Below are 24,476 nucleotides of genomic sequence, written 5' to 3'. Positions count from 1 at the left end.
TCTAACCAAGAGGACTAAGCCAAGGAGAATTTTCAGATGACTTCCACACAATATTCCCCATGTCACAAAAACCCATCTTCTCCAATATTTTCTGGGAGTCTCCAGTTAGTTTTTAACATGTCCTGTCATTATCACTATCAAACAGCATTGGCCATGCTCTTCTTTTTATGCCTCATCCCCTTCACTGAGGGCTGTTGCCTTCACTGCTAGGAAAGCCGCTCGACAACACTTGTTGCTTGACCGCGAATGGATGCCCGCCCAGTGTGAGGGCACGGGTGTTCGTGTCCTTGGAGCTGATCCCGTGCAAGAAAGTTGACCTCTGGGGGGCTCAGGACATGTTCGCCAAACATACCCACAACTATCCGAGTCTCAGCAAAACACCTGACTTACTCCCATTACTCTCTGAAGAATATTATTTTTGAGGGACACAGATCATCAAGGCAAGGACAAAGAGTGATTCTAATGAAGAGAGGAGGCTCTGGGTGTCACTGTTGAGTGATTGTCATGGACAGTATCACGGGTAGGTCCACGCATACAGCCCAGACAACACGAAAAGGGCGTAAGAGTATATACTTGATTTATTCACACACTCATTCACCCACTCATTTAAAAAGGCAAATGCCTCTGCTTTGCTGGGCCTCAATAAACAACATCCACAACCCATGGTGACTTTCTGAAGCAAGGCAAGGATAAAGGGGGATGTAGGTCCTGCGTCGCTCCCTCCCACCCAGATTGCTCCTAGGAGCCACAGAATATGTGTGGTTCATGCTTTTTTCATATTCACCACGAATGGTCCAATATCTCAGGGCCATCAGCACTCCTCGAGGGGGGTTCTGAAGGCACAAGGTGGGCAGAAGCTGGGAGACAGGAAGCAGGAATCCCCTTTTCCCTCAGTGGGGGTCCAGCCAATGTCCTCCCGCTGCCTCCCACGAGCTCCTATTTCTAGAAACAACAACAACTCGGGTTCAGATGAGATCCCATGGTGTTTAGAAACCTGGAGAAGGACATGCAAAACCCCTCATGAGTCTCAGACGCCGGTGTGGAGGGGGTTTTGATCACCTTATTTGGCCAAGTTTCCTACAGTCCTCTTTCATTAAAAGTCCCTCAACGCCCTACTCCTTCCTGAACCATCACTCCCCAACTGAAATGAAAAACTTCATTTTAAATAAAGATTTATATAAGAGAGAGAGAGAGAGATGTGTAATGGAGCAAGGACAGAGGGAGAGAGAACCAAGCAAACTCCCCGCTGAGCAGGGAGCCTGATGTGGGGTTCGACCCCACAACCCTGAGACCATGACCTGAGCCGAAATCAAGAGTTAGACGCTCAATTGACTGAGCCACTCAGGTGTCCTATAAATCTTCACTTTTAAACCAATAGCCCTGCAGCCCGAAGGAGGAGTATTGAATGCAATCACTCTCATTAAACTGTGCGCGCTTTCCTGTGGCAGGACAATCTTTCACAGAGTCTATCTTTCTACACATGTGATGCACCAAAAAAGACCAAAGCCGCCCCCCTCCGCACCCCACAACCCTCTCCCCACACATACGTTTTCTGTCCGGCAGCATGGTGGACTTTAGGAATGCCTAACTAGTCTGGATTTGCAGTTTTGCCTTCTTTGGAGATCTTTTTAGTTGGAAAAGGACCAGGAAAGGTGAATGGGGTGGCTTTATCTGTCTGGGAAAGGATCGATTTATATGGGAAAGGGAAAGAGGAGTAACATGGATGGAGAGACAGGGATGCTTCGAATAGATTCTGCCTTGATTATAGGGAAAACAAACAGACGTGATTTCTCTCCACTTTCTTGGCCTTATCTACCCAATGTTTTGGGAGATTCCTTGACAGAAGAGACTATCTTCCCTTAAATATATTCCCCCAAATTGACTGAACTCATAGCATGGACGTAGCAAGGGACTTTTAGCTCCCAGCCTGGTGAATGAGCGTCTAAGCTCTCTTCCCTCCCTTTGGCTCTTTTGCTTTATGTCCCGACATCTGGTCACACGAGGTCCACAGCACCTACGTCACACACACCCTCACTCTCCCGCATGTACGCGCGATGTGGGAGACAGGAGGGGAATCACGGGTGACCATGGCCCCACTGCCCGGGACTGGGACAGGCAGCGTCTTAGGGCTGTCATGTTCTAGGAGGAGCCCAGGGAAACCGGGCAGACTCCATTAGCAGCCCTGGGCCATGAGTGCACTGTCCCTCACAGGACCACAAGCAACACCAACTCCTGAGGTGTCAGAGAAACACCCACCTCCATCCTGAGGGAAATGGCTGCTGGTAGAACATTCCCTCCGGATTGGTGTCTTCCCCCATAAGAGTATCCTGACTGCTGTGTCTTATTTTTTTTTAATGTGGGAGGGGCAGAGGGAGGGACAGAGAGAGAGAGAGAGAATTGCAAGCAGACTCCACACTCAGCGTGGAGGCGACACAGGGCTCGATCTCATGACTCTGAGATCATGACCTGAGCTAAAACCCAGAGTCTGACGCTTAACTGACTGAGCCACCCAGGTGCCCCATGACCATTAGGTCTTTAACCAGAGGCAACTGAGAGTCAGACCGTCTGAAGGCACAGTCCCACCCACGGGGGAGCGCTTGGCCTCTCAGAGCCCTGGAAGGCCTCCCTCTGGCATTCACGGCGGGAAAGGGATGGGAAACCTCCGGCCACAGCAAAGCACCAGACCCTTCTCAGCACGTGCATCTCTAGTCAGGAGCCGGGCTCTCCCGGGTGTGGGGTGTGTGTGTGTGTGTGTGTGTGTGTGAGAGAGAGAGAGAGAAGTACACGTTCTCATGCATTGTTGTATGGAGGATCTGTCAGGCTCTGGTCACCTCCATTTTCCACACATGCCTGCAGTTCTGTGATTTGCTGGAACGGCCACCACGACCTCTCCCCGCATCTGCGTGCTGCTCGGTTTAGGTTAGAGCTTCGGGCTCAGGCCTGCCCTGCGCTCCAGGAATCACGCGTCAGTGTCGGGCTTTGCCTCCTTGTGACCCTCTTCCTCACATGGTCACACCTGGTCCTGGGGCTCGGATCCAGCTCCAACAGCAAGAACAAGATGACACTCGTCACTCCTGCTGGTCCTCCTTTCCCAGCTGGCCCTGCCTGGCATGGCGCGTGGCCTTCCTCCTTGAGGACATCACACACCTTGTGCTAAGCAGACTCCCTCTTAGGGCGCCTGGTGGCTCAGTGGTTAAGCGTCTGCCTTTGGCTCAGGTCAGGGTCCCAGGGTCCTGGGATCGAGTCCCGCATCGGGCTCTCTGCTGATCGAGGAGTCTGCTCCCTCTCCCTCTGCAGCTCCCCCTGCTTGAGCGCACTCTCTCTCTCTCAAATAAATAAATACAATCTTTAAAACAAACAAAAAAAAAGGATTCCCTTCTCATCTGCCTGTAGAGCTAGTGCCTCCTCCGCCGGCCAACAGCCCAGCTGTGCTGCTTATGCGGGTGCCTGGCTGTCCTTGAAGCAGCTTTCCTAATTGCTCAGGTAATAAGTCCAATTTTGAAGAATGGACTGTGTGCCCAGTATAATTTGTAAAAACAATACGGTGCTTCACGCTGGGACTGATCAGTAAAAGCAAAGGCGGCCATTCTGCTTAGAGAAATTAGCACAGAGAGAAACCTCTTCCTGGGAAGAGAATCACAATTTCTTCCTGTGCTGGGGAGAGCCTGCGTTTCTGCACTTCCTACAGACGCGGTGGACCATGCGGTTGCCGTCACCGTCACGCTCCCCAGGGCTGATGTACCAACAGGCGGGCATTGGCCCCTAGGCTGCAGGTTGTGGCCCTTGCCGCGGGGTCACCGGTGCCTAGAAACTGTCCCGGAAGGTCAACCAATGGAACCGCAGCACCTGCGCTGCTTAGTGGATCCACGCTAACGATCCTGGTTCCTCGATGCAGAGCAAGAGGGGGCGCTTCTTGAGTCACGTGCTGTGTGGTTCTTGACTCCGTAAGACAGAGGCCATACGCTGGGTCCCCCAGCACGTCAGAATGGAAGCCGAGCCCCGTCCTGGTGTCCTCCTCACCACCCTAACCTCTGCACCACACAGTGTCTGGGGGCGCCTGGGTGCCTCAATCCGTTGAGCCTCCGACTCTTGGTTTTGGCTTGGGTCGTGACCTCATGGTTGTGAGATCAAACCCTGTGTCAGGGACTCTGCAATAAATAAATAAATCTTCAAAAATAAAATATCTGAAAGACGTCCATCACATCACCTGAAAGATGCATCACCTTTCCTTACGTGGCACGTTACGTAGACAACTGCACCGTGTTTTTCACTGTCTCCATCCCAAACTCTCAGCCTCCGCTGTGGCTTCCAGACTCCTGGCCCCTTTTCAAGCTCCGGCCCACATGGGGGTCAGTCTCGGTGGCTCCAGTGCGATCAGAGCGGTGGCGGCGTGGCTGGGAGTTCTCCCACTTGTGGGAGTGAAAAGACTCGCTTTCCGTAATAGGACTGTTTGCCCCACCCCTTCACCGACTTCCTTCCAGGAAGGTTCCTTTCTTCGCACAGCGTCTGTGGCCTTCAGGCCCTGTTACCAACTCTACAGGACGACGACTGTGACATACATGAGGGAGATCAGAATGTCCTTCGGCATCAAGCTTGTTGTCAAATGGGCAGTTTGAAAACTTTTATGGAAATGATTAGTGTTTAAAGGAAAATGTTCTGTATATGTATCTTGGTATTCTTTTTTGTCCTCAAAGATTTTATTTATTTGAGACAGAGAAAGAGAGCGAGCGAGCATGAGTCGGGGGAAGGGGCAGAGGGAGACAGAATCTCAGGCAGACTCCCCACTGGGCACAGAGCCCAACCTGGGGCTCAGTTCCACGACCCTGAGATCATGATCTGAGCCAAAACCAAGAGTCAGATGCTTAACCGACTGAGCCATCCAGGTGCCCCATGTACCTTGACATTCTCTTATTAATTATTAAGCAGCTATCATGCAACCTATGATATAAATTTCTGACAATTTTTCACTAATTTCTTAAGTACTCTGAATCTGAGATTACATATAGCCTTAAAAAAAAAAAAAAGAAAAAAAAAGAGGCAGCTTATTTTGTTTTTGCCTGGACTAAGCCATATAGGTTTACAGCCCCTTCGTGGAAACCGCCTGAGTGTATCCTGGTCACACTGCTTGGGGGGCGTGGAGTGAGAATCGGATTTCACAGGTCATGGTCCCAAATGACTCTGCTCGTCAAGGACTGTCAAGAAAGAGGACAAGGTGACCCCCGTGAGCCAGGGGTGGGCGGGGCTGCTGCTCCATAGAGGTGCTGGGTTCAGAACACAGGCTCTGAGCCGCAGCTGCCCGCCCAGCTTCCAGGAGAACCAAGGCAGCACCAGGTCACTAAGCGGGGTGTGCAGAGGGCTCCCCTTTTGTGGGACACAGGCCGCTTCTGGGGATGGTGGCAGAAACATCGGGTCAGGAAATTCAGGAGGGCATCTCCCGCGAGGTCCGTTAATACACAAGAAGATGCAACCGTCTAGCTTAGCACCTTTTAAGAGGGAGCCTGGTGAGTTACAATAGGACCCTGAACAAAAGGAAGAAAGTCATAAGTCAAAAAGAGGGGAGGATTTCAGATAGTTAAAAACTCTTTGCGACACAGTGATCATCTGTCAGCAGGCACTATTTATTTGTCTGTCTGCCTACATTCTTTTTTTCCAAAGGAACCAACAAGGCTTCCTGTTTTGAAGAACTATCGTTTTAATGATTCGATCGGCAAAGGACATAAAATTTTCATGATCCCACTTCCTAAAATAGAAGCATATTCACTGATATTTCAAAGGAATTGCCTTTAGAATTAGAGGGAAAAGCGATTTTCCTGGGTTTGTAGCTTAGGATCATTTTTTTTCTGTTCAGAGTCTGTCTATTTAGTGAGCATATATGCAATTTCCAAGGGTATTATAAAAATCTTTGCATTGTGAAATGAACATAATGAAGATAAATAAAATGAATTACTCTTATTAGCATTTTGCACGCGCTCGGAGAGGTATTTTTGCCAGTAAGTGAAGATGTGTGGGGATGCAGGAAAAGCAACTGCACCACACACTTCTCGGCTGTAATCCAGTTCTGCTTCTTAGGTTTTCGGGGCCGAGTGTGGGCCAGCTCTCCATGGGAGCTGCAGAAAAATCGCATTTAATCAAACCCGAAGCCCATTTTGGCGGGCGAGGGAGAAAGAGCACGACATACGTTCTGGAGACCGGAAATGCCAACTTCGCCACTGAAACAAGGGACAAGTTAACCTTAAGGATAAACAATGAAGAGCGCCACTCCTTTGAGTGATACAGCTACGAGAATGGGCGAACTCCAAGCCCAGGCAGCAGCCGACGAATCTTTCAAAGTCCCTGCTCAGGTTTCAAAATGACGGAGGAGACCTGACCACATGTGAACTCGTACGACAGGGGCACAGCTCTTCCTTGGGCATTTGATTTAAATGTTTTGCTCTCTGAGCAGAGGAGGGAACCGTGCCCATGAAAAGAACCCACCAATGCCCCTTTTCCACGGGCCTTCTGATTACTGAAAATGATCCTCAAAGATTTAATTCAAAATTTGAATTTAACTCAAATTCAAGACCTTTTTCTTTCAGGCACAAATTGAGGGAAATAATGAACTGTATGACTTGTCAGGCTTCAAATCAAATCACTGGCCTGTGTCTTCTGGCGAGAAGTGAATATGTTTCTTCCTTTTTTGAGGGAGGTGAATTTTTTTTTTTTACAGTGTTTATTTAACTTCCAGTTAGTTTACATGCAGTGTAATGTTAGCTGCAAGTATATTAATTTTTAGCACCGACTGGGGGCAGGGAAAGTGGCTTAAAATCCTAGTGTGGGCAGGTAACGCTGTGAACTTGGTTAGCCGCTTAATTTCTTTCCAGCTCAGATTTCTTATCTATAAAACTACAGGTGTTCTAGGCAGTGACAGTGTCCACGGGGCACTAAAGTACTCTACATCTATTACTTTTTCAGATCGGGAAGACGCCACCGCGAAGTAAGTGAAGAAACCAGAGTCTCAAGATACAGCCACAGAGCCCATAGTGAAAGGAAAAAAAAAAAATGAATAAGCCAATTTGGAAGCACTAGGCTAGCTTTCGAGGCAGAATTCCATGCAACACAATTCTCTTCCACCTGGAGATTGAAAGATGCTTTGAGCGTTTCTCACGATGATTTAACTCCGTTTATTTATTGCCTCCTGGTAAGCTTACAAATGGCTTGGAGAGATCTTTTCCTGGATAACAGTATGATAGAAATGACACATCCTTTGGTTTTAAGGGGATCAAAAGATTGAAGGTGAAAAAAAGAACACATCGCAGGAAAAGTGCTTTGACAACTCAAGTTTGAGTTGTTCCAGTTAACATGCTGGTTTCGGACAAAAAGACTCTGAGTCAAATGTTTGGATGATTCAATGTTTACGTTATCCCTGCTCAGCCCCTATCTTTTGGGACTATTTTAAAGGGAAAAAATGGGCAGATCAATAGTCTAAAAGAGATTCAAACCAATTTAAAAAAAAAAGTGCTTGGGGCGCCTGGGTGGCTCAGTGGGTTAAGCCGCTGCCTTCGGCTCAGCTCATGATCTCAGGGTCCTGGGATCGAGTCCCGCATCGTGCTCTCTGCTCAGCGGGGAGCCTGCTTCCTCCTCTCTCTCTCTCTCTCTGCCTGCCTCTCAGTGTACTTGTAATTTCTCTCTGTCAAATAAATAAATAAAATCTTAAAAAAAAAAAAAAAGTGCTCCAGAAGGACCCACCCTTTTCCCCACAGAACTCGCTCTTAGCATCTCTTTCCCAGAGTAAACCTGACAACAATGAGTATGCCTTGACGAGCTTGTCTTAGTTCTTGTAGAGGGATGATTATCCAGCTGCATTTTAAAAAATATTTTATTTATTTATTTGACAGAGAGAGACAGAATCACAAGTAGCAGAGAGGCAGAGAGAAGCAGGCTCCCCGCTGAGCAGAGAGCCCAATGTGGGGCTCGGTCCCAGGGACCCTGAGAGCATGACCAGAACCGAAGGCAGACGCTTAACGGACTGAGCCACCCAGGTGCCCCTCTCCAGCTACATTTTAAGTGGCCCTTAGTACAGGACCATGTACATAGCAGGTGCTTAGTCAGTACTTAAGACAGACTCAATCTGTTGGGAGCTGAGATTCCACGATCTCCATTAGTGACGTGTGACTCTAGGAAGCTGACCTTGTACCCACAGAAAACAAGCTTGTTCAGCTCAAGGCCCACTGCTCCCTTCCACGATCTCCTGTTTCTGCTTAAGTCATTTTTTTCTTTACATGGAGGGGGTGTTTATCTGGGGTCTCTTTTTTCCTCTAACTGCGATTCTTCTGATTTTGGTGAGTTGCTTTACTGAGCCGGACCTCTGCAGCAATTCATTCACTGAGGCACACAGGGACACTCGCCCCAGCACAGAGGGGGTAAGACCCTTCGTATGTCCCCTCCCCTCATGGAGACCATGCTCTCTTCCTTCTAACTGCCAACTGGCTGCCTCCTTCCTTCTGTTTTGTTTTGCACACTTGAAAACTGTATATACTTAAAAGGTACAGCCTGAGGTTTTGATAGACATATACCTTGTGAAAGGATTATCTCAAACTAATTAACACGTCCAGCACCTCCCCTCACAAGGCACCGTTTTTTCGGTGCGTGCTGAGATCACGCGAGATCAGCTCTCTGGGGTCAGGACGGTATCTAACGTGTTACTATCAACTCGAGTCACCACCCCGTTCCTCGTGTGCCAGAACTTAGTCATCTTTTGACTGAAAGTTTGTGCCTTTTGAGTGATTCCTCAACTTTGCCCCCTACTCCCCAGCTTCTGGTAATTGCCATTCTACTCTCTGCCACTCGGAGTTGGATTGTTTTTGATTTTTAAGATTTGGGCCCCTGGGTGGCTTGGCTGGTTGAGCATCCTACTCTTGATTTTGGCTCAGGTCGTGATCTTGGGGTCATGGGATCGAGCCCCACATCTGCACTGGGTGGGAGCCTGTCTAAGGTTTTCTCTCTTCCTCTCTCTCTGTCCCCCAAACCCTGCTCAGGCTCTCTCTCTTTAAAAAAAAGAGAGAGAGAGAGAGAGATTCCACTTACGAGTGAGTTCATGCAGTATTTGTCTTCCCATGTCTGGCTTATTTCACTTGGCAGAACGTCTTCCAGGTTCAACTATGGTGTTGTAAATGGAAGGATTTCCTTTTTTTTTTTTTTTTTTTTCTTTTTCAAAGGCCAAACAATATTGCACTGAATGTATATTCCACAATTTCTGAGAAGTCTTTTAATCACATCTGTTTCAGATATGATGGTCCCCTTTTTAAAAAATACATTTTTTAAAGATTTTATTTTATTTTGTTCATTTGACAGAGATCACAAGTAGGCAGAGAGGCAGGCAGAGAGAGAGGAGGAAGCAGGCTCCCTGCTGAGCAGAGAGCCCGATGTGGGGCTGGATCCCAGGACCCTGAGATCATGACCTGAGCTGTAGGCAGAGGCTTTAACCCACTGAGCCACCCAGGCGCCCCTGTGATGGTCCCTTTTATATGACTGGGACCATGACCAGAACAACCATCCAATACAGAAGGCCCGCGACAGATGCTGGCTCCGTGTAGCTGTGGCTAAGCCACTGTGCTCATCAAATAGTCCAGCTGCTCCTTCTCCTTTTCTAGCCTCTCCTGAAGCTGGATTGGGGTCAGGAGCTGAGTTCTGATTAGTGGCTCATGAGCGGAAGCAACGTGTGTATCTCTTCTCTCCCCTCTTCCCTTGCTGTGGAGATGCCGGAGCCGTGTGTTCCAGAAGCGTGTGATGGCTACATGATGGAGAGGCCGTCTGATCTGCATTAGGCTTTCCTCCGTGAAAAATAAACCATTACTGCCTCAAGCCATTAAGATTTAGGATTCACCTGTTAGTGAATAGCCTTACTTATTCTGAGTAGTAAGAGTCTCGTATAATCTAACACTCAAATTCACAGCGAGAGGGAAGCAACCAGTGTTTACTATCTACTATAAGTGGGAGAATTACTCATCTAGAGCGCTTGATGACCTTGAGTGGGAGCCCATCTTACTGTGGAAACTGAGGCTGGACAGGAACACACTCAGTCAATGGAGGACAGAGCTTTCAATCTAAGGTTCACAGGCTTCAAAGGCTGGAGTGCTCTGTCTACAAGACCCCTGCTTCCCAAACAGCAGTGTGTATCAGAATCACACTTGTTAAAATGAAGGTTCCTGGGTCCCATCCTCAGAAGTTCTGATTCAGAGTCTCGGCGGGGCCTGGAAATATGCATTTCAGCAGGTTCTCAAGTGATGCTCATGCTGCTGACCTACGGACCACACAGTAGGAACCCCCGCGCCCTCCCCACTGGATGCCCTTGCTTCTCACATTTCATCAGGCAGGAGCGTCTCCAGACGCAACCCTCTGTGTCAAATGTTGTAGCTCTTCCTATTGCTTGGGCAGTGCTACTGAAATGCAAGAAAAAGCCCAGTGAAGCCCAAGATGGAAGAAAATCTCCTATCCCTTCTTCCCTCCATGGTTTACCTCTCCCTCTGCAGGACATGCGCACACACAAGGCGGAGCCCCTGGTCTAGCACTCTGCCGCTGCCCCACACAATCCTTGTCCAACCACAGGCCCTTGGGATGGATAATCTGTTCACCATAAAAACAAAACCAAATGAAACTTTTTTCTCGGCTTGTTTGCTTCAGATAGGGAAGTCTGTCTGGGATTTGGGATGTCTTTTTCTCTTTGCTCCCTATCGTTTCTAGGGTTATTTGTTTCTTCCTCTACAAGAAGGGACCCCAAAAGCAGCCCCCTTGCTGGGTGGAGGTGAAGATGGCCAGCTGAGGTCCTGAGGGGGAAAGTGTGTTATCCCCAGAAAGGCCTCTGGAGTCTTAGATGATCTTATGTCAGGGACCATTGCCCTGACTGGTCGTCTCTCCATGGAGACAGGCTGAGTCTTCTCTTACTTAGCCAAATAGCCCAAGAAACAGGGCCTTTCTTTCTGCTATCTGCTAAAACCAACAACAAACAAGAATAATCCTTGCAGATTACCCCCCTAACAATCAGGACAAGAACCACTGAAGAACTAAAAGGGCGTTTAACAACTTAAAATGTAGCCTGAGACGGAGCAGCTTAGAAGATCGACTCATTCTCTGCTTCTTCTGTAGGGGAAAGCAGTGGCCCCCTTCTCCAGCCCAGCGCCCCAGATTTTGAAACATGGCTGGAATAAGCAGCTGTTCAAAAAAATCTTCGGAACAAAAAACAAAGTAAGACTCCTCAACCTCCACGATGGTCCCTTTTTCCTTTTTGAATCCTTCGCAAGTTTTAAACACAGATTCTGTTTTTGCAGAGGAGAAAACAGCTCTTTTGTCCCCCACGCTTACTCTATCACCGAGAAACACACGGGCAGCCGGGACGGCTGCAGGTCACACACCCGCAGCACTGGGGCAGCTGGCGAGATGTGGCTTTGTTCCCCGACAGCCCACGCAAGGCTTGCAAACCACGATGCCTTGCTTCCTGAACGTGCATACGTGCACGCACACTCCCCCGCGCACCACGCGCACCTCGTGCACCCCGTGCGCATGGTCAGGGCTCCAAAACTCCGTCTGGGCGACTCTGCCTTCACCACATTTCTTAAAGCTGGAGGCGGGGGGGGGGGGGGGGGTGAGAGCAGGGGCCCCTGCATCCTTGCAATGCGTGGCGACAGGTCAGGGGCCTCGGGTCCCATGATGGGTGTGGCTCAAGCCCCAAGGCCACAACCTCCATCCCTGAGCTCTTGAAGTTGCATGCCCCCGTCTCTGCCCAAGAAGCCTCCGTCAAACCTCCCCAGGACAGCCTTCACAGCTTTCACTAACAACAAAATGCGAAATGGGGTTGCCCCTTTTCCATCAGACCGTCCTGTAGCCCCGACTCAGCACCTTTCACGAGATGTCAGCCTTTCTTTTAAAAAGGCTTTTAAAAAGGATTTTCTATTTTGTGCTGCGAGTTAATGGGAGATGTCAAGCATCTGAGCGACTGGACGGGTCTATGCGTTTGCTATGCAAATGCCACACAAAGAACCACGTCCACTTAGTGTCAGTGTGGCGACTCGTACCCCATTGCAGTTTGCTTTAGGGGTGGTCTTGGAATGCACAGAGAAAGCCCACTAGCCCAGCCACAAAGCCCGGCTGGGAAGCTGCAGTCTCATGCGCTCCCTCCCGGGTTCCCTCCGGGCTGGGCTCTGTGCCAGCACCACCACTGCCGCTGCCAAGGCCAAGATGCAAGGGATGACCATGCTGGAGCTGGCTGCAAGGGCCAGATCCACAAGGAAGCTCCTACACTGCTCTCAGGTCTGTTTCCCTCCCTCTCTTGTTGGCGTGGTGACTCTCAGTGGCTCGTGTCCAGAGCTACGAAGGCAAAGTTGAACCGAATTTATAGACCTCTGAGTGTTATCCTTATTTTTGGGGGTGTGCTTTTCCAGCAGCAGCAGCAGCAATTACCTGGCCTGGGGAGATGCTGGCTCCCACTTAGCATGGGTCCTTAGATTTTGGTGGGGGGAGGGGAGGAGATGCCGTGGGCCACCTTGGAAGGAGGTGCTAGTGCATCAGACTTAGGGTAGCGATTTTCCCGAATCATAAGCAGCACCCAAGCTACAGTTAGAAGCCAGAATTATTGTCTTTTATCGCTTGTGCCGTGATCATAAAAAATGGATTTCAATTTTCTGCCTTGAACCGGACCTAATCCTCAGTACATATGACTTTATATTCTGCTTATGGTGACTTCAGTTGTGAAGCACTTGGCAGCATAAAATACGGATCTAGCCTACTCTTTCTCTCCACCACGTTATGACATTCTGCATAAGCACGAATCACATCCCAGGTTCCAGGGGGATGGGCAGGACTGACGTTTTCCCAGTGGCCCCATCTGGTTCGCTGCCTCCTGCCCCCACAAAGACAACGGCTTGCTAAGTGATGGGAAGAAACCGTCCCTGATGAGGGGGAGAGGCAGAATTTTCGTACTTGTCCAAGGAGGGTCCTACTTCTGATCTGGACATGCCACTTAACGCTGGTTTTCATGTCTGAAATGTATGTTCAAACTATCAAGGACCGGCAGGTGCTTTAATCTGAGATCCTCCTGATTCCTAGACTCACGGACACTGAGGAAAAGCAGCAGCCGCGGGCAGCCCAGTCCAAAGTCAAGTGGCCGTCTGCAGTCCTCTGCCTGAATTCCTGAGACCATGCGCTCCTTTATAGGAACGTGGTAGATTGCTTTAATGATTAATCCACATAAATAGCTACATTCAAATGAATTTGGATTCTGTAAGAGGTTAATCCAAATTGCTACAGGTAGACACATGCAGCACTCTCACGTTTATTTATTTACTTATTTTTAAAGATTTTACTTATTCATTTGCAAGAGAGCGAGCACGAGCGAACACACGCACAAGCAGAGGGGAGGGGTAGAGGGAGAAGCAGGCTGCCTGCTGAGTGCAGAGCCGGACATTGGGGTTCCATCCCAGGACTCTGAGATCGTGGCACACGATCTTAACTGAAGGCAGACACTTAACTGAGTCACCCAGGCGCCCCCCCAATATTTATGTTTACAATATCCAGTAATACTCCTTTCTCAGCTCTCTCCCCAAGATCTCCATGCACCCCCCCCCCCCGAGAATGTAGGGCTACAGTCCACAGAAGCGAAATGATAGCTTCCAGGTCTTAGATCAAAACCAGGCACCCAGGCTGTGATGTGGTCCTTGGGCTGAATTTAGTCCATAAATATATTCTGCTTGCTCTGTGCCATGTTTTACAAATTTGGAACTTTTGCTTAAAAAAAAAAAAAAAAGTCCAGATTTTTTTTCAGAGGATCTGAAAAACTAGTCCTTCATGTCTGCAAAACAACAGGCGCCTACGTGGAACAGCACCAGTGCCTTTAGATAAGTAGATAAGGGTGGACTTCCCACACTGCTCCGGTTCCCAGCACTCTCTGTTCACAATCTTAGAAACGCCTGCCTCACTTCTGTTCACTATCTGGCTGGCCCCGACATACCTTTGAGGTTCTGGCCCTTTTCCTAGTTCGACCCACTTTGCATCTCCCCAGATGCTATGGGCTGAGTCATGTCTCCCCAAAACTCGTATGTCCAAGCCCTAACCCCAGGAGCTCAGACTGTGACCTGATCTAGAGACAGGGTCTTTGTAGAGATAAGCAAGTTCACACAAGACTGATATGGGGGCCCTCATGGATATGACCACTCTCCTTATGGAAAGGGGGATCTTTGACGCTCCCAGGGAGAAGCACAGATGAAGGGCAGATTGGGGCAAAGTGTCCACAAGCCAAGGAATGCCAGCAGACGCCCAGCAGCTAGAGCAAAGGCATGGCACAGATGCCCGTTCACGGCCCTCAGAAGGAACCAAGCCCGCAGACACCTTGGTCTTGTCATCTAGCGGCCAGAACCGGGAGGCAGTCAGCTTCTGTGGTCTAAGCCGGTCAGTCTCTGGTGTGTGGTTACGGTTGCCCCAGGAAAGCAAAATTCCAAGTAGCTTAAATTAAGTATCCTCCTTTGATTGGTTGGGGTCGAATCATGGGCGCGTAGACTGAACCCCGGGATGTGTCTGGTGCAGAGAGAGGACATCACAAGGAAAGACATCCTTCCCCAAGCCGAGCAAGGCTTCCAAGAGCTTCCCCACAGAGATTCTCCAATTACAGGTCAGGGCATGCTCTCTCTAGCTCGGAGGGTGTGGAGGAAGACTGGTCAATCCCGACTGCAAAGAAGATGGGGGCGGGGTGGGGGGGAGGCTGATAGTGAAAGTGAGAACAGGTGTGTTCAGGGAACGAGTGTGTCAGGGAAGCACACGGCCTCAGTTCTCACGCCTGTGTGTGTCTAGATTACATGCTCCCTCATGCGCTACGAGGCGCCTGCCGTTTGATTTTCCTTCCCAGGCTTCTGCTCCCCTGTCTGATCTGAACGTTCTGGAGGGCACTGGAGGGCCCGGAGGAGAGGGTCTTGGTGGGAGAGGGCAGAGCTGGCTAGGTCTGGAAAGCTGGCTGCTCCCCAGGGAAAGGCCTAAGTGCACAGGCCATGTTCTGGCATCTTAGCTCCTCCCTTTAAAACAAGCAGTCCTGGGCGCCTGGGTGGCTCAGTGGGTTGAGTCGCTGCCTTCAGCTCAGGTTGTGATCCCTGGGTCCTGGGATGGAGCCCCGCATCAGGCTCTCTGCTCAGCAGGGAGCCTGCTTCCCCCCCCCCCCCGCCCTGCCTGCTTCTCTGCCTACTTGTGACCTCTCTCACTGTCAAATAAATAAATAAAATCTTCAAACAAACAAAGAAGCAGTCCTAGTGACTCACAGGACAATTGACCTAGAGGGTGTCTGGGAGATGATAGCTCTCTATTTTGGGGCATCACGCTTCTCGTCAGTCCCTGAGAGTCCCATTCCCAGGCGCCCTGTGCTCTAGCCTTTGGAGACAATTTCACTTTCTGGGACGGTCCGAGCCCCAGGCTGCAAAGTAGAGAAGGGGCAGAGGGCAGATCAGGCTGACCACTCCTAGGGTTCAGGTTGAAGGGCCCGGAGAGGAGACCCAGAGGGGAAGCAGTGGGGTCTTGCACTCGGGGGGACTCCCGAGATGGGGGAGTGAGAGACTGCCCTGAGCTTGTACACTTCCACGGCCCCGAGGTCACCAGAGATGAAAAGTCCTCCTCATCTAGCTTGAGAGGGGCCCTTAGATCTGTGGGCTGCACGCTTTTTGAGAAGTCCATCAAGAAAATCTAGGCAGTCACCTCCCACTTCCCCCATTCCCCTACCCTCTTTCTTTTAGCTACCTCCTAGGGCCCTTGCTTTCCTACACCATGTGGGCGGTAATACACATGGGCAATCAGCTTAAGAAGAATGATACAGAATAAATTTAAAAATAGACATTCTGTTACCTTTCTCCCCCAACCCCCGCCGTCCAGTGGATGGGCTCGCTCACCCTTGGTTCTCTGCACCCACCCTGAGTCTGTATACATAAGGCGCAAAGCAATGTGTACCCAGGTGACCATGTTCATGTCTCAAGGGCAGCCGGCATTTCTCATCTGGCAACTGACGGAAACAGTTATTTACTGTCAAAACATCCAGATGACTCACTGATTGAGGTTTTGGACAGTGTGCCTGATGGCATCAATGAGAACATATTTCTGGAAGCACCATGTGTGTGCATTCTTATGGAGAAACTCTGCCTTAATGCTTGACATTGTTTTACTGGGCACTTCTGCTTCTCACCCCCCGAGCTGGGATTATTCTTGGAATGCTGCATTGTTTGTTTGGCTTTTTTTTATACTATTAAAACTGCCAGGCTAAAATTATGTTTTGTGTCTTACTTGTCATTCCTGGAACACAGCAGACTTCGCTGCATGCTTTTTCAAAGCATGTAAGATTTCCAGCACGATTATCCGACCTCCGAGAGCCAAAGAATGCCACAGCCCCGTAGCCTCAAACTCTAACGCAGATTCCTACATTCTATTAGCTACTATTTTTTGGTAATAAAGCTCACCAATAGCACAAGGTCATCAGATGACCTAATCTAATCCCCTCAGGTTGGGAAGTGAAGGCCCAGGGCTGGTGCATGCTCGGGAACACGCAGAACCAGAGCGAGAACCCAAGTTTCCTACCCCATGACCAGCCCTGCACCATCATCTTCTGCTTCTCACATGTCCCCTCCGTGTGGCCCTGACTTCAGGATAATGAGTGGCTGCGAGCATAGAGCTAGGCTCTCATTCCAAAGAGAATCGTCCTGAAAACTCCTTGGGTGTGATCAATGGCTGCATTATCTCAAAGAAGACCTTGAAGACTTGAAGACCGGGACTTGGCCCGCCCATCTGACTCACTGAGATCTGTACTATCTGGACAACCCGCTAAACACTTCGACATCCTCTCTTTCAGACCCACTTTCTACAGTCCGGCTGGAGACGTCTGGGGTCTGGCCCTGAGGGAGTAAACTCTCTAGCTGGAAGACTGAACAAAGACAAGGGGAATTCGGACCAAGGATGTAAGCCAGCTCAAACGCCTTGAATATGCCCAACACGGCCCTCCCGACACCCCTCCTTCTCCCCCAGGCCATGACCGGGGTGCAAGAGATTTGGGAACAGTAACCAGTAGATTTTTGGAATTTTCCAAGCAGAGTTGAAGGTTGTTAGAAGAGGAAGGGTTGAGATGAGGCTTCAAACGTGGAGAGTTTCTTCCGGCGCGTGCATGGTCTATCTCTTCCCACCTGCGGTCTTGTCCCCGCCACTGCCAGCCAGTCGTGGCGGCACTATGGGAATGGGGGTTCAGGCGTGAGAAGCTGGGTACCATCTCCCTTTCAGGAGTCTGTCCTGGGACATCAGTGGCCTGTTTTGTCAGTTACCTCCAGGTGGAACAGCTCTACAACGGATTAGCCAGGAGGCCAGTCCGAGCCTGCTTTCTGCATGTCCCGTCTTTCCGTCTCTCCCCATGGACCCCACTCCCTCAGCTCACTTCCCACAGAGAATTCTTCCATTTCGCCCTCACATACTTGGGGCTCTGCTTGTTCTATAGCAAAGCTGGGAAAGCAGGAATGAAGGGGAGAGAAGCCTGACCAAGGGTGCGGGGAGCTGCACTTGGAGAAGATGGCTGGGGTCAAGGAGCGGCTCCTTCTCTTTTCCCTCACCCCCTAAAAGACAGCCCTTTTTGTGTCAGGTTTAAAACTGAGCAGGCAGGTTCTAGAAGCAGCCCAAAGCTATACCCACCCAGCCCGTGCCCAGAAAGGAGATCGGGTCTGATCCTGGGAGAGGAGGGTCACTATCTCCGAGAGGCATGGCAATAGTGATGCGGCTCTGAGTCCTGGTTGGAGGAAGAGGACGGGACCGCGGGGAAGAGCTGCGGGACAGACTTGGCCCATAGAAGGAAGAGTGCTTAACCGCCCAACAATGGGACAGGCTCTCCAGGACGCTGCTTAAGTAGCCGTCACCATAGTAATAAGAGAGATATGGATCACTGAAGTGTGGACATGTCACCATGTCCCATGAGTGTGTGTGTGTGCGTGTGCAACAGGAGGGTAGAGATCGTTGTTCTAGGGCTCTAAAGTCTGCATAACACGAGATCTAATCATCCGTTTGTGCTGAACGTTTACACTGGCTGGTACCATCAAAACAGCGTCCTCCAGGACAAAACCAAGTTAACTGAGGGACAGAAGGGGCCCCTTGGTGAGGGTCTAAGTCGGGGGAAGGGGAGGACACCAGGACGCTGCTGGACGCCATCTACACCTCTGGGAGCTCTCTAGGCACGACGTTCGTCACCTGTACTTGGGAAGATAATGAAAGCCCCTGCCTGGGGTTGCTGGGAGGGTAATGGAGTGGTTACTATGGACTGGGGATGGCTTGAAATGCTTTTCCTTATGTTTCTGAATCCTTACAACTCCCATTTTACAAATGCGGAAGCAGAGGCAGAGAGAACAAGTGACTTACTCGAGGCTGTCCCACTAAAAAGAGGCAGAGAGCAGCTCCAAACCTTGTCACAGTGCCTGGCACCAAGGACGGGCTCCTTGTGACCGCGGTTAGACCAGAGGGGAGGGGGCGTAACACAGTTGGTCAGGAGGGGGCGCTCCAGAGTCATTTGGCGCAGCAGGAAGGCGGTCACTACAGGGCTCTACACCCGGGGTCCTCCTCTGTGAAATGGGCACACGAATGCCCATTTCACAGGGAGGCTCCAAGAGGAAATGATCTAATACATGTAAAATTTTGGAAGAATGGCAGGCAAAGGGTAAGTGCTCCGCGAATGTTGGCTAATGCCACCCACACGTGCCTGAGGTTCGAAACACATGCATCCGGTGTCCAATGCGTTCATAGGACACCATGCCCGAAGCCGGTCTGTCCTAACTGCACATAAAGCCAACCACTCAGGAAGGCTCACAGGGTGCTGACAAGGCACGATCCCCATAGGCCTCATCCGGTCACACAGCACAGCGGACATCATGCTTCTCTGACGGCAATGAACTTCACCAAACCACAACGCCCGTGTATATGTGGGTCATCCTGGCCACTGCTTTTTTCCAGGTGGTTATTCTCCCCGGAAACCTGCCCTTTGGCTTCTCCCAGAGCTTTTATTCAAGGAAAACTTCCAAGATGTGGCTGCGTGAAGGGGAAGGGACTGTAAGAGCAACGGTGGGAAGAGACCCGGAACGTTTTACAGCGACATTCCCTGCAGGAAGCTCTTTGGGAGACACCGGGACCAACCCAGGGATGGAGAGCGAGTTCTACTCGGGTCCACGGGACGGCCCGTCGCGCTGTCCTACCTGGTGAGCTTGGTGCCGATCTGCTGTCTCAGCTCCAGCCTCTCCTCGTCCGTCTGCCTGGGAAGGATGTTCTTTTCTTCGAGCTCCCGCTTGGAGGGCCTGTTGCTGAGTTTGATGGCTAAGGAGTCCTTCCTGCACACCTTCATGGCCAGGGAGGCTGCAGGAGGGAGAAACAAGCCCTTAATGCTGACCCCCAGCTGCCCGGGCTCCACGTGGCCAGCAGTGGGCCCCGAGGTGAAAAGCAGGCAGGCAGACACCAGGGGCTTTACTCCTGGGGGTGCCGAAGGCCTTACTCAGAGCATTCACTGATAGAGCTCCCGCGACCAGCATGTTCTTTATCCCTAGCGCTGTCCTGGGCATGTGAGGGGCACACGGGGAGGCTCTGATGGGCTCTCTGCTCCCCAGGAACCCCAGCAGGCAGGCAACATCACAAAGGAGGGCTGGCCGGGCTGTGGAGTGCAACTGAACACAAGGCAGAGGGTGGCCACAGGCCTTGGGGGGGGGGGCGGCTATAGGGAGCTTCAAAGAGGAGGGGTTGGCACCCGTGGGACTGGGGTCACCCGAAACAGGCAGCAGCTGGAGGCCATCTGCCGGGGGAAGGCTCAGAGAGGATAGGCGAGCCCAGCCATCTCGGGAGACAAGAGGCCAGCTGGAGCGGAGCTGGGGGCGTGCGAAGGGAGGGATGGCTGGGCGAAGCGGGGTGCGTTTGGGGCTGCAGCGGAAGCGAGGTCACGGAAACAGCAACACTCTGGGATTGAACAGAGAGTGGGGCTTCCTGATGTCTGGGAGAAATCCGCAGTTCTCAAACAGGGATGATTCTGCACCTCCTGCCCTCTGCCCAGAAACCCTTGGGCGAGTCTAGGGATACTTTGTGCTTGTCAAAACTGGGGTGTGGTGGGGGGAGGGGGTGTTCCTGGCATCTAGTGGGCAGAGGCCAGGGGGGCTGTTGAACACCCTGCAATGCACAGGGCAGCCCCCACAAGGAAGAATTTTCTGCTTGAATGTCAGTGAGGCCGAGGCCGGGAAACGTTCAATTCTCCGGGTGGGAAACGGGGAGCGGAGGCTGAGTGTGGGTCCCAGTCATGGGTCCCTTGGGCTTTGATGGCCCCTCTATGGTTCTCTCTCCTGGACGTTATTTTGATCATCTCATTCATTGCTTGTTGACCAGGCCTCTCCCGAGCTCTCCAGTTTAGCCAGCGATCTGAAGCCTGGCACCGGCAAAGCAAGAGGGAGAGATTGGGAAGTAGCATGTGGCGGGGGAGGGATTCCTTCGGATTTTATTCTAGTGCCAGGCTTCTCTCTGCCTCCACTGGTTTTAGAACAAGGGCCTTGGAAGGACACCTAGTTGGCGTCCAATCCCAGCGCTGCCCCTTAGATGTGAGGCTCTGGGCCCGTCTCTTTCCTCTCCACGTTCTTCCCTGGTCTGTGAAACGGGACGACAGCATCCACATCTCTGGGTGTTGTGAGATGCACGGAACAGAATAAAATCACAGCGCATTCTCAGGCACACAGTATATACTCAGCATAAGGTGGTTATTATGTAAATTCATGAAAAAGTTAACCAAATAGGGGCATGTCGGTGGCTCAGACAGTTAAGTGTCTGACTCTTGGTTTCTGCTCTGGTCCAGATCTCAGGGTCGTGGGATCGAGTCCCACTTTGGGCTCCGAACTCTGCATGGAGTCTGCTTAAGACGCTCTCTCCCTCTGCCCCTCCCCTGCTTGCACTTACTCTCCAAATAAATACAAAAAAATTTTAGAAGATTTTATTTATTTATTTGCCAGAGAGACAGAGAGAGAACACAAGCAGGAGGAGTGGCAGGCCGGGGAAGAAACAGATTCCTGACACGGGACTCAATCCCAGGACCCCTGAGATCATGACATGAACTGAAGGCAGCAGCCCAACCAAGCCACTCAGGCATCCCTAAATAAATAAAATCTTAAAAAAAAAAATTGTTGGGGCACCTGGGTGGCTCAGTGGGTTAAGCCGCTGCCTTCGGCTCGGGTCATGATCTCAGGGTCCTGGGGTCGAGTCCCGCATCGGGCTCTCTGCTCAGCAGGGAGCCTGCTTCCTTCTCTCTCTCTCTCTGTCTGCCTCTCCATCTACTTGTGATTTCTCTCTATCAAATAAATAAATAAAATCTTTAAAAAAAAATAATTGTTGACCAAATAATCAGTCTGTAATCACTGAACTAAAGATTATTATTTTTACACCAGATTTTGAACTTTACTTTTTCATGATTTCCCTCACGCCTGCACACATGTAAAGTCCTTAAATAAGAAAGTTAAAGTCAAGCCTTCTAGAGTTGTGGATGTGGGTTTAAAAATGATTTGCTGCAAACACAACGGTCAGTACTTTGAGAATTCTGCGGACTGGAACTGAGTTTTAGGGTCCCTCCTTCCCTTTTTTTTTTTGAGGAAGGGGGTTGGATTCCCCAGGAAGGGAATCAAAGACAGAAAAAGCCAACCAAGAGATGAGACGTGGCCACACGGCGTTGCAATTTTTGGAGCTGTGATGTCTGGAGGACCTTGGCCCCTTTCATCTTCCTAGCTGAGCTGCCCTGTGACCCCAGGCCAGTGGATACCTGTGCCCAGACTGGAAGCCAGAGCATGGGGCAGCTGGGGCAGGTCTCCCCGCCGAGCACCCCCCCTCACTTGGCGACACGCCGCGGTGTACGCACTGGTGTACAGCGAGCTGTCGTCGTCCTCGTCCTCCTCCTCCTCCTCTTCTCTCGTGTACAGGCAAGAAGAGTCTTCGTAGTCTGATTCATGAGGCACATTTTCTTTATTGTCATCACATTCAATCACAACAGTTGGCACTTGTCTTATCTCCGGAAGGCCCAGAGGTCCCGCCTTGGAGACACCGTCACCCGAATGCAAACCGGAGCTGTGGTAAGAAGTGGAACAGGGGACCCGCTGCTCGGAGCTGTCGGGAGAGGAGCGGGAGAGAGGATGTTAATGTCGCCCAATGCCTCATAAACGCAGCAGGATCTTTCTAAAAGTCACCTGCCCCATCCTAGGAGACAAAGGGTCCACTGGGCAATTGATACCTCCTTTCCCATCTCACGGCGAAACCTTTCAGGGCAGCAGAGCTTCCCGAGGGATCGTTGGGGGGTAAAGTTCACACATCCGTGTGGACGTACTCAATCCTCTCAAATGCAACTTGAAAATGGTTATGATGCTAAATTTTTTTTGGGGGGGGGGAGGGGTTCTGGTGCTTTTGTCACAATTAAAAAAACCAGAATTTTTTAAAAAAGAATTTGAATTCCAGGAACATTTATGGTTAAGACCAACATCTCCAAATGTCAAAGGAGTGTTTGTTGGCCACCCACGTTTCATGCGAGGAGTAAAAGCACTCACTGGAGAGCAGAGTTCAAGATCCAAAAAAGAAAGATAATGCCCGAGGTTCTGGCTTTCAAAGCTACACAGCAGAGCTGGTGGGGCTGGGGTGGGATAAACTGTTCGACATGTCATGGATGGAGAGGCAGAAAAAGAGCAGAGAGGGGACCCTAAGGCTGGAGACACGTGCGTGACCATCGTGGTGGATGGGGTCATGGAGAAGTTGGAGGGATTTCTCTCCCAAGGACTGTATCAGACTCTCAGCTGCCACAGGTCATGTCAGTCTAGATTTTTTTGTAGGTTAATTTTCCAGAAGGCAATGATGATGATGTTCCTGGTTTTACCTCTTAAGGTGAAACAAATCAGATGTAAAAAAATACATTTTAATTAAAAATGGTTTGCCTCATTTTAAAAGCCATATAAATGCACTATAGGGAAACTAGGAAACATGTCTCAAAAATAAAGAAAACATTATCATTACTATTATTATCATCATTATTATTTTTTTTTAAACAGAGTCTCTCCTAGGTCCCCTCTAGCAATTTAGAATTCTTTTTATGACAGGCTCTAAATGAAGTCGAGCAAGGAAAATGGAGCCAGAAACACACTGAAATTTTATAATTCTTCTGTAGGCTAACTGCAAATGGCACTTATATCTTCCACTTAAGGAATTTCTAAGCATAGGTGACTCGCTGCATTTTCCCATCCCAGAGTGTCTGACATTCACAAGGGAGGGGCGGGGAGGTTAGGCAACACTATGTATCAATACGTTTTACATTAGCGTATCTTATCCAAAAGAAAACTTTTCCTTATCTTATCCAAAAGAAAACTTTTCCTCGTGACATATGAGTGTATGATAGTCTCCTCTGAAACGTTCATTACACTTCAAATTATCGCCGTGTCTAATTTAAATTCAATTAACTTTCTTCCTCCCATTGTTTCCAAAGAGCTGTTTTTGTCTGTGTGTTTGGCACATAACTCTGCGGTGACACAAATGGAAAATCTAGTTAACACATTACGAGCTCTGAGCTTCTAGGCAATGAGCTCAATCAACTTAAAAACCCTTCGACGGCTGAGCAAGAGTACGACCCAGAGTTACAAAAACAGAGCATCTTATGAGCCATGACCCGTGGGACGGGTCCAGATTCCCGCCGGATTCCGTATCAAGGGCAGTGAGGGCAGGTGGGGGGGAGCGTGCGAGGGGTGCCAGAAAGGGCAGCTGGCTGATGGGGACTTACCGTCCCCCCGATCAGGTGGCCCTCTCTTCCGCAAGGCAGAAGCTGCCTTCCAGGTGCACTCAGATTCCTACACCGAGAACGAAGGGAAGTAGACACGGGAGAGGGACAAATCTCGCTGCACGGCCAGCCCACGCTTGCGTCACCCCCCCGTCTTCTCCTCTCCCGGATAGTTTAACTAACAAAACCAAGCCACAGAGCTGGGGATGGGACAGGTAGGAGTGAGGCATGGAACGTAGCCCTAGATGTTCCTGGGTGGCCGGAAGACTCTTTGGAGCCCCAAAACAAAGAAACAAACAAACAAAATTAGACACGAGAGAGCATAGGAATTCCTTAAGCTAGAAGGTTCCACACGGTCTCAAGAGGACAGAGAAAGGAGGAACAGTATGCAAAGAAAGAAGAAAAATCAGCCTCACAGCGAGGCTGGGGTAAACAGGAGGCCGTGGTTTGTCCTCCTTCCCAGACACAGGGCCAGAGGGAGGCCTTGAGGAGGACGCATGGTAAGTTGGGCCCATTGGATGCGGTGCCAGGCGCGAGCCATCCATCAGGCCACCACAGCCTTGTGGAACAGGGGCCGGTCATGGTGATCGGCGAATGCCTGCTGGGGGCTCCACAGACACACCTGAAGGCCTCGCCGGGCCAAGCATATCATCCGCCTCAAGTACGACTCCAGCAGGGGAGAGAAGGTCTGATT

At 50.4% G+C, this 24,476-nt stretch overlaps 1 protein-coding gene across 9 annotated transcripts in view; it reads right to left on the bottom strand.

The window, feature by feature from the left end:
- PHACTR1 (phosphatase and actin regulator 1) overlaps positions 1-24,476 on the bottom strand; it is a 553,099-nt gene that overhangs the window by 23,490 nt on the left and 505,133 nt on the right. For all 9 annotated transcript variants that reach the window (XM_059399448.1, XM_059399449.1, XM_059399454.1 and 6 more), the window contains 2 exons: positions 21,890-22,134; positions 19,212-19,368 (listed from right to left, as the gene is read on the bottom strand). In XM_059399448.1, the coding sequence (XP_059255431.1) occupies positions 19,212-19,368; positions 21,890-22,134 (402 nt within the window). The remainder of the gene's footprint in view (positions 1-19,211; positions 19,369-21,889; positions 22,135-24,476) is intronic.

Source organism: Mustela nigripes, chromosome 5, assembly GCF_022355385.1.
Source record: "Mustela nigripes isolate SB6536 chromosome 5, MUSNIG.SB6536, whole genome shotgun sequence".
Classification (NCBI taxonomy): domain Eukaryota; kingdom Metazoa; phylum Chordata; class Mammalia; order Carnivora; family Mustelidae; genus Mustela; species Mustela nigripes.
The sequence above is the reverse complement of the archived record's forward strand: the minus strand, read 5'-3'. Positions and strand labels throughout refer to the sequence as shown.